Source organism: Ctenopharyngodon idella, chromosome 10 (assembly GCF_019924925.1).
Source record: "Ctenopharyngodon idella isolate HZGC_01 chromosome 10, HZGC01, whole genome shotgun sequence".
Lineage (NCBI taxonomy): Eukaryota > Metazoa > Chordata > Actinopteri > Cypriniformes > Xenocyprididae > Ctenopharyngodon > Ctenopharyngodon idella.
The window spans coordinates 7679284-7690206 of NC_067229.1; the positions used below are offsets into that span (position 1 = coordinate 7679284).

General features: G+C 34.1%; 1 protein-coding gene across 1 annotated transcript; it reads right to left on the bottom strand.

Moving 5' to 3' along the window:
* Positions 1-1243: 1243 nt before the first annotated feature.
* Positions 1244-3722, bottom strand: LOC127520010 (T-lymphocyte activation antigen CD86-like). The gene is made up of 4 exons (XM_051907730.1): positions 3371-3722; positions 2566-2606; positions 2166-2492; positions 1244-2026 (listed from the first exon to the last, which is right to left on the bottom strand). Exons 1-4 carry the CDS (start codon positions 3379-3381, stop codon positions 1803-1805), a joined length of 603 nt encoding a protein of 200 aa, XP_051763690.1. The 5' UTR covers positions 3382-3722; the 3' UTR covers positions 1244-1802.
* Positions 3723-10923: the final 7201 nt, after the last annotated feature.

Consider the following 10923-nt stretch of genomic DNA (forward strand, 5'->3'; position numbering starts at 1 on the left):
TGGCTTTGCATTTAGGCTATTTGTTGTTTATAATGAATGCCGCTATAGTTAGTGCTTTATTTTACAATTTTAGCCTATATACATTTTTATAGCCTATTACTATAATTGTATAGGGCAGGCCTATTTTTTTTTCTATATTTACTTATAGAAAAAATATATTTATATTTATATATAATATATAGTAGGCCTATTACCTGTATAGCAAATGGCAACTAAAATAGCCCAAATAACATTTTTTAACATTATACCAAAGTTATAATGTGTTTACACAATGATGAGGTTGCAATCAAGAGAGCTCTACTCAGTCCATTTTAAATTCTAATTTTTGCCACCTCTGAAATAAGTTAAATCATATAGCCTACTAGCGAAGTTCAAGTAAATATGCTAGAAAACGTCATTCAATATGCGGAGAAGGAACATAATTGTCTAAAATATAATTTATCTGACACAGAGACGCACATCTTTAGAGCAAAGATCCATCAAGAAATGCCACACATTCATGTACAGTTTTTCTTTTGCATGCAGAAATCGTTCGCCAGAGATGATAGCGTAGGCTAAATTAAATGCCAAATTCAGAAATTACTTGTGCACATCGGGCAGGTAATAATAATAGTAATAATAAAATTAATAACAAAGATTCTAAATACGCTAAATAAATGAAAGTGAGCTGGACAGCGGACCAAATCAATCTTCTGACCAGTGGGGCCTGTGGTCATCCCACAATACAAATGATGTTAAGTTATCCTAAAAAAAATATAGGCTACATAAAAACGTGACATTATCTTGATGGGACCAGTTGCATTGTCTGAAGTGAGCAGAGATAACCAGTAGAGCCTGGCTGACCGGCACTTTAAATGTCCCAGTGAATAAAGATAAATTGATGTGTTATTAATATATTCAATAAAGTTTCTATCATCAAGGTCATCACTAGTGGAGGGAAAAGTGGGACTAAGTACAGGGTTTTGTGGTATGTTGGGGGTTCACAACAATCCCCCTGAGGGGCCACATTTCTGCTGAGAAGATGTGAGATGATATAATAGTTATTGTACAAATCAAAATATTCAAGGTAACAGTATATTCAACACCAAGAACAAGGTAGACTGTGATGAGTGCACTGTCAGCAATATGTGAAAAGTAGGCCTATAATGGGTTTGATTATGAGTAAACATTTACTTTTAGTGAAAATCTTATAACTTATACATGCAAATGATCTGAACACCAACATCTGAATATTTCATCCACACATTTATTGTATCTTGTACATAAAGAGATCACACAATGAACCATGAGACTCTTTGCTTCTCCGAAAGTACTTGAGAAAACTGACAATTTTACATTCTCATGAAGCTCTGACTGTGGTTTTATGGACAGATATTATAATTATTACAGCCCTGAAACACAATGTTTTATCTGGTTTATCTTGTGAACACAATGTATGAACAGTGAAATAAAACTTTCAATGATGTGACTACAGGAATTAATCAGATTTAGTAAATGAAAATTTAACAAACAAAATATTACACAAAGAATACAAAATGCATACTGGCAAACACTACATGATAAAAGAACACTTGAGGTACAGAAATGTTAAGGCAGCAACATGCTGACAGACTCATTTGTTCTTTAGCAAAAATGTTTCCTATTTTACTGTTTCAGAATCTCAACAATGCAGTGCATAAGGTGAGAATATATCACCACAAAACAGTGTATTTTACACCATAATGAACTAATGAAAGTTGTAATAATTGAACTGAATGTAAAAAACAGTCAAAAAAAGTTAGCGAAAGTAAAAATGGAAACTTTTAGACCTGATTTGTCATTTCTGTCTCTGTTCTTTGTTCTTCAGAAGGTATTAAGGCAGATTTAATTCTTTTTGAGAGTATGAAGAAACCGGCAATAAGCACTAATAATACAAGTAATACAATGTAAACCCAGAGCGATGTTGATGATGTCTCCACATCTGCTCCTGTTTCTTCTCCTTTGTTTCCTTGGTCGGTTGATTTGTTTTCTTTTTCTGCTGTTGATTCTGCAACATAAAAGTAAAGAAAAAAAAAAAACATTTCTGCACTGTGATAAAGACAACAGATCTGTCTATAATTCAGACTGGAACATCACTAGTGAACACCAACTTTTTAATTGTGTATTATTAGACCATTTTTACACACCCTTGATGATCAGCTGTACAATCTTCTGTTCAGATGAGTGTTTGATGAAGCAGATGTATTTTCCTGCGTCATCATGAGTGAGATTGTGGAGTTTGATGGAGAAGTTTCCTCTCAGATGCTCATCAGGGAAAGTTTCAGCTCGACTCTTGTACCGTGGGTCCTGTCTCTCTAGTGAATCTTGACCCTTGACTATATCATACACAATCTTGCTGCCATTGTGTCTCCAATGCACATCAATGTCTTGAAGTTTAAGAGCACGTTCAGAGGAAGAACACGGCAGGACAACAGAACCGCCGATAAAGCCCTCTACTGTTTCCTGCAGAGACACTGAAGAAACTGTAACTGTAAACATGCGATCTGTGGCATGAATTAATCTTTTAAATTCAGTTTTTGTTCTCACCTTTATTTATCAGCACTGCAAATACACAGATGAAGTAGTAACTGCAGAAACAGAAAAATAATTTCCTGTAAGTTCTTTAATGAATAAAGCCTCACAAAGTAATTAATTCAGATCTGTTTTCTTTTAAAATGAACTGTTAAAATGAGATCCTTTGGTCTTTGTCATTTAATAAATAATTACTGTAATTCATGGAGTTAATATTTAATAATTCCATACATTTTAAACACATTCATTATTCATCATTTACTATATGATAATTGAGTGGAAGCATTTTAATCTGAATTCATAGTCTGTTTAAAAAAAAAAAAAAAAAAAGCATAGGCCTTTATATATAATATATTGGATGTTGCGTCATCATCCTGTATGCTAACCTCATCTGTAAATATTACAGTTTAACAGTAAATGTTCTTAAAGCTGCCTTACTCTACTGGTAAAACCTGAATTCCTTGAATTAGAATTACCATAAGATACCATAAGAATACCATAAGAAAAAGAATTACTATCAAATAAATCTAATTACACAAGCAATGAGATTCAAGATGGCTGTAAAAATGCTAATGCTAATTGCTAATGGCTAAATCAAAACAAAGTTAAAGCTATTTCCCTGCAGATCAACCTGTTTACCATTTGTTAATCAATCCACATTTAAAGTATTGGCAATGTCAAAAAAATGTTCTGTTAAAGCTAGTTTAAGTGAAGCAGTTGAGGTTCAAAACAAATCAGGCCAAACACAAGCAGTAAACAAGCTTCAGCAGTACCGGAGAAGTACAACATGCTTTTTCAAACTGTTTCATTCAGAACATACCTGATGATCATGATGCTCTAATATTACTTTCAGTATAGTGTATTAAAATATAGCCTATCAAATATTTCATAAATTAAGATGACACAATTTTTCAAACAAAGAAATTCTTGCGCTTGTCACTATGTCATGCCGGGCTCTGACGAAAGCAACCATGTGAAATGACATGCGCACCAGACATTTTGTTAATCGTTCTCAAGTATATTCAAGCATATTCAGAAATACTGAGTATAAGGGAGAGGTTGAAGTTGACTGTCACATGCCTTACAGGGAATCTTTGTATAATGGCTGTTGACCTTCTGAATCTTCACCATCAATCAAATTGTTTCTGCTGTAAGTCATTGTATCGACAACGATCTGTTTGTCATCAATAGAACAACACAACATTCATGATATTCAGAGATAAAATAAAAAGGATCATTTATTCAGCTTGCATCAGCCATGATTTAGAGAATTTAACCAATGAGTCACATCAGACAAAAAATGTTTTAGGCTCAAATTTAAAAGAGCTGCATAATTTTTCACACCTATTATTATTATTTTTTTTTATAAAAGCACTGTATAAATAAACATGAACAAAAAATAATTGAACAATGATTAAATTTAACTTACATGAGTATAAGATTTTCCTCTGGAAAACATTGTGTTCTGGATCCTGATCCTCAAGTGAATCATTTCTCTGAATGAAGTAACATATATTCCTGCTGTCTTTAAATATTTATACACTGTCATGTCATGACTTCAGTTCATTACCAGTGAAAGAGCACAGGAAGAATGCAGAACAGGAACGTGGAGTTTCCAGTGCCACCCATTTTCATGAGCCGCAGAAAAATTTGCCTTTCGGATTTTGTTGGTTTATTAACAGTGTTAGTAAATACAGCTGATAGAACAGAAAAAAAGCACTTACTTTCTCCAGAAAATAAGCAAGTAAATAAAAACAGCATTTTTATCAATTATCTTGATTGTCGTGTCATGAGACGCAGAGACGCAGGAGGATAGTTATCACACCAGATGAGTGAATTACTTTCCCTCTGAAAATGAACAAAATAGTACACACAGAGAAAAACAAAACAAATATAGTTAACTCCGATCTATTTAAAGGTTTTCTCTATTTTGTCTTACACATTTCTGCTGTCATTCCTAGTGCTGACTTTAGTTTACTGTCACTAAAAGAGCATGATATGAATGCAGCATGACCAGTGACACCCTCTTTTGTGTACAGAAACCAAGAGAGACAGAACTGGAAAAACTGGAGAAGGCTGGTAGTTTGTTTGTTTCATGAATTTGCCTTTTTATTTGTTTGTACATTTGGATCTCTCTAGCACACGCATATTTGTTTTGCTTAATATACCTTTTTTTCTCATTATTACAATGTACATTACAATTACAACAATTACAATTACAACATTATTACAATGTTGCGTGTTCTCGGGGACAGGGTTTATGTAAATTTTAGGGTTAGTGATGTCACCAACCCAGGAAGAAGCTTGTTGTAGTCCCTACCAGCTGTTTGTTGTAGTCCTTAAAAAGCGATTTCTTTAAAAGAAAATATCTCCCTTTGCTTTGAACTTTGAGCATCATAACTTTGCAATGTTGTTTATGCTCTAACAGCAACATTACACACTAACTAAAGTTAAAAAAAGTTAAATCATAATTAACGACCCCTTTAATATAACTCATTGTGTTCATCAGAAGGAAGAAAGTCATATACACCTAAGGATGGCTTGAGGGTGACTAAAGCTTGGGGTAATTTTCATTTTAAAGGTGCAATATATAGGATTTTCTGTCCGTTAGTGGTTGCTAGAGGCCTATTCAAAACATGGGCGTAGCTTGATGATGCCAAGTTTGAGCGCGGAATCTTGGGACATGTGGTCTTCACCTCACAGCCAGTGGAAAATAATCGGGATAGGACTTGGGAAGAAATCATTTTCATGAATGCGATTATTAACTTTACTGTAGTATGAAGCAGAGCAGGACCAAGTGTTGTGGGAGCTGAACGAGGCCGCTGGAGCGATTGTTAACGAGAAACAAATGCAACGCCGCGAGCAGCAGAACCTTTATTATGCCACAGTCGCCGGCGCCGCTTCCGCTTTTCTGGTCATGAGTATGAGGCAACAGCTCTGTTTATCATATTAGATACATTTAAGTGTATTGAAAATGATGTTATAACGTTACTCTGTTCGTTCGCTCAGGTGGCTGCTGTGAGACACTTGTTACACACCGCAGTAAGATCGATTTTAGAATATCATATTAAATGCTGGATGGCTTGTGTTGATAAATGGCAATTAATTAATTTTAAAACGCATTGTATGATGGAGAAAATTCTGTATTACTGTTACTAAAAATAAAGCTGCATCTGATTATGCTATGTTAGCTACTTCACAAAATAGTGTTTTTCTCTGAGGCATGATAAAGCATGGTACTCGCAAAAAATCAAGAAAAATAGATTTAAACAATAAGACTAAACGTGTTGAGCTATATAACAACAAGTAGTTTTCTGTCTATAAATATATTAAAACAGTTGTTCCCTTGTCTATTAAAATGTGTAATATATTAAAATGTCTTTGGTGTTTCCATGGTTTCTACAAAATAAAACCGGAAACCGAGGGTTAACGTGGATGTGACGCAATTGACAGGCGGCGACTCACACATCCCGGAGCCTTGGTAAAAAAATTGCAGTTTTCTCACGATTTACAAATAGTTGGAAACATTTGGGATATTGTAAGTACTCAAGTGAACAAAATATATAACACTGGCCTAGTGGTTTTTGGATATTTTACTGCAAAGTTCTTACATATTGCACCTTTACAGTGAACTAATCCTTTAAAGAAGATACTGCAGAGGTTGCAAATAGTAGTTGTCCACTTATTTTCACCAAGGTGCTGCTACTGGATATTTCTGGTCTCACCACTAGATGGCAGCTGTTACTGACAGACTCTCTCTGTTTCATGTGTTTGGTTGTTCGCTGCACACACAAGGTTCATCTTATATGCTAGGCTATGTCACACCATGAGTTATAGTGCGACCACTTAAACCGTGTTGGATTTGTTTGGTTTTGTCTACATGAAACCAGTTCTGTTACTGTGAGATTGTTCATGAAACAGGCCTCTTGAGTCACTCCACAGAATCTGAAACTGTTTACAGCCACAGATCTAGAATTGGGTTCTACAGTGGATCTTTCTCAGTAGCAGTCAGTTTGTTTCAGTTTGTTGACTCAGTTTAATCAAACACACGCACGTCACTTTAATATGATTAACAATATCAAATTTTTTTGAAAACAGTGTTTATAAAATAAGTAAATAAGTTTTGATTACTGAAGTGATGATGGTAATGAGGGCATTAGATGTTGTGGTCAGAGTGAGTTTGACGTTGACTTCCTCTGCTTGATGTGAGAAGTTTTTTCTTCTTGTCTTTGCTTCAGAGTTGCAGTAGATTCATCCTAAATGTTGTGTGGAGGGAAGCAGATTCATATTGAGGTGTTTTTAATCACAACAACATGAGGATCATTCAGCTTCAGCTCTGTGAGTTCATTACATGATATCAGTATTTTACATGCACTTTGTCATGAACTGTTTTATGTTATAGGTTCAAGGTAATCTTAATCATAATGCTGTTTTTCTCTCTTATAGATGTCTTAATCTGTTGTCAGGCTGCAGAGGCAGATCAACTAACTGATTTGGGATCAAATGTGACCATAAACTGTGATCTTGATGAAAATGAGGTTTATTGGATTTTACTGAAAACACCAGATCCTCCAACAGTGATTCTACGATCACTTCTCAACCACAACATCACCTTTTTACTCAAATAAAACATTCAGAAAGAAATATTCAGTGCAATTTAAACATTGTCTGGTTATAAATAATGTGACTGCTGATGAATTAGGAGTTTATTACTGTATGAACACACGAACACCTCCAAAATTCAGCAACAGCTCCAGACTGTACATCAATGGTGAGTTCATTTACTCCTTTAGAGATCATAATGATGATCAGTGAAATTATTTACTGTTCATTTTATTGTTATTCACTACTTCAGTTTTTTTAGACACATGAACAACATAATTATTTCTTTCATTGGTTGCTCCACACAGATATGAATATATAATAAGCTAGATATTATAGATGTACAGTATGAAACTGCAGTCATTGTGCTCCAGTGGAGACTGTCAGTTTTTACAGTAACAGATTATGAACACTTTCTTTCCAGAATCAACTCGACTAACTGAGTGTCACAATCATACAGTGATTGAGTTTATTGATCAGAATCAAACACAATGTCAGATTATTATCATCATATCTAGTCTGATGATCGGGCTTCTGCTCATTGTGCTGATTGGTGAGTGACTGTTCTTTAGTTTAGAAAACAGAATATATGCAACTTGTAAAAATATTAATATGATGCTCTTATCCAAAGGCAGGTGGAGTTTTAATAATTGTGTAAAAGTTCTTTATTTAGGATTGTTTATTCTGACTATTTAACAATTCATTTATTTTTGTGACTTTGAATGTCTTTACATTTTAAGAAAGAATCATACAACCTTTGATCAATTTTGGATCCGATATCGCTGTTTGATTTTTAGGACTATTAAAAGTTATTGTTGTTGGAAACAGAAGGTCTGCAGAACAATCACAGCTCAGCGTTGATCTACAGCAGATGCAAGTTACACAGAATCAGGAGCTATTTCAGGTAAAATATGCAAAACCATCATTATAACTAATATTTCTGACTTGATAGTTATTGAGGAGTCTTGACTTATCTCAACAAACTATTGCTTGTTTAGATTATGAAATTAATTTTGGTTCAGCAACAACTGCAGCAGGTACTAATATTGTTTTCCTCGTTGCTCTTTCAGTATGCTGAGGTGAATTTTACCTGCGTAAAAAATATTTGGCCCAGTCAAATCAACAGGACCCATTCTGCTCTAAAACTGCTGAAGTCATAAACACTTGAGTATGACTGAGCTCATACTTATATCGTACATTATATGATTATTAACTTTTTCAGGATTTTATTAACCAATGTCTTTACGACTTCTGAGACCTTAAATTCCAAGTATAAGTTTGTTATTGTTGTTGTTGTTTTACCACACTGTGAAAAAAAGCCAATTTGAAAAAATAAGGCAACTTATCACATTCAAATTGAACACATTCAGATAAACTTAAAAATTCAAAGGCATTTAAAATATGTTTATCATTTAGCAATGTAAAGGGTTACAATTGTTCTTTCATCTCCATGTTTGTTTCAAAGCTAACTACTTGATATGAACATTAAAACTAGAGCTCACATTACAATTTCTGTTTTATGTGTATAGTTTATAATATATTTTCTTTGTGTGTCACTGCCGTTGTATTATGAAAAAAAAAATGAGAGTAAGGGTCCATAAAAAGTATGATACAGTAAAAATGCTAAAAAAAAATTGCCTTTTGTTAGGACAGTGCATCATATTTCAAGGCCTTATGTCCACTGAATTCTGAGGCGGCCTAAAAATCGCACTGCATTTCTTTTTAGAAAGAAATTAATTCTTTTATTCAGCAAGGATGCATTAATTTGATCAAAAGTGACAGTAAAGGCATTTATAATGTTACAAAATCTTTCTATTTCAGATAAATGCTGTTCTTTTGAACTTTCTATTCATCAAAGATTCCTGCACAAAATTGTACACAACTGTTTTCATCACTGATAATAATCATAATTGTTTCTTGAGTATCAAATCATCATATTAGAATGATTTCTGAAGGATCATGTGACACTGAAGACTGGAGGAATGATGCTGAAAATTCAGCTTTGATCACAGGAATAAATTACATTTTAAAATATATTCAAGCAGAAAACAATTTTTTTAATTGTAATAATATTTCACAATATTCCTGTTTTTACTGTATTTTAAATAAATAAATGCAGTCTGGGTGAGAAGAATGTTTTAAAAACATTAAAAAAATCGTACCTGATCCCAAACTTTTGAATGGCAGTGTATATATTGAATTCAATAATAATTCAATAATTCAATTATTATTTTGTCTTGTGGAATATAATGTGAATATGTGTTGTGTGAAATAGCCTCAAAGCACTAAATGAAAAACAAAATGCAAGTTTTATTATTATTCATTAAAATGATCACATACATAGTATCAATAAAATGGTTTTGTATTCAGAAAAAAAAGTTACAGGCTACACCATGTGGTTAAACTCAACTGAAACGCTCAACCAAAACCAGAAACATGTTCCACTGGTCACTTGACAGCCAATGACAAACAGGGTCTGTCACCTTTGACTAGAGTGGAGGTTTAATCATGAACCGAGCGCAGTGTTTTTCCAGTACCTTTATACGTTTATGTATCTCAGTTCTCACAGTTGTCTAAACCTCAAATGGAAACAGCAGCACTGCAGGACGTCTGCTGGGGTTTAAACACTGTTCTATACTTCACGATGCCCTTTGTCTGTATATCTAGATCAACACATTTAATATCAGAGCATTTGACAACTGTAACTTGAAAAGCACCTATAGTTACTGAAGATTTTATTGCTATGAATGGTTAGACTGAACCTGTCAAACATGAAACTAGGTCTGTAACCTGTAGCCAAAGTCCCACAGAGATGTAGGCTACTGACATGTGAGAAATAGAGAGAAAGAGAGTACATTTTGAGGAGGCCCTTTCTCATATGCAACACTTTTACATAGATCAGGTGTAGTGTTAGTTCTAGCAGGTCACATTAGTCAAGCTCGCATCGGCTGACTCTCAGCTGATTCACGTCTACCTATAACAATACAATGCCTATCACAGCATCCCTGTATAAGGTCCATTCAGTGTTATCAGCAGCTTTATCACGTTGCTCAGGAGCTCATTACCCTCCTCCATCCCCAGCTCCTCCTCTCGTCCAGTCAGGACTTGTCCTTCTGATATTCCTCTTCGAATCAGACTCATTTTCTTGAATTATGTTGTTACATTATATTATTGTCATTAAGAACATTAAAGATGCAATACATTTATGCTGGTTCTGTTCTGTTTATCTTAAGGGGGTTATCACTGCTCTCCCTGCTCTTATTCATGCTGGGCCTCATGGATGGGCAGGGAGTTCTTGCTCAGAACAGAACCATACAACCCGACAACCCAAAATGTATGCTAAATGTCAATCATCTTTGATAATAGTTGTCCTGACAGAGCTGTAGTTGCTCTACTATGGCAAAATAAAAAATTATATAAGAAATCATGAAATAAACATTCACACTGCAATCTGTAAATATGAGACTTGATATAAAGATGTAAAGTCAGAACTGAACATTGTGTGTGTGTGTGTGTGTGTGTGTCTGTGTGATGAACACTGTAGATGTGTATATAAAAGTATGCAATAAGAACAATTATGCCACTCCTTTATTTAGCTTGCATGTGTCATAATTAAATAAATTCAATTAATGAGTCTGTCAAAAAAAAAAAAAACATTTATTTGTCATTGACCCAAAACCTTACAGTCACATTTACTAAATGAAAAGTTAATTTTACTCATACTACTGAAAGTCCATTGTACTGCAGACTAACAGAAGTTAATATTAAAAG

Bases quoted from the DNA above. Each gene is read 5' to 3' on its own strand.
- LOC127520010 (XM_051907730.1), bottom strand. The intron at 2,493-2,565 runs GTGAGAACAAAA...CAGTTTCTTCAG, and splicing joins TGCAGTGCTGATAAATAAAG to TGTCTCTGCAGGAAACAGTA. The intron at 2,027-2,165 runs GTGTGTAAAAAT...TTTATGTTGCAG, and splicing joins TGTACAGCTGATCATCAAGG to AATCAACAGCAGAAAAAGAA.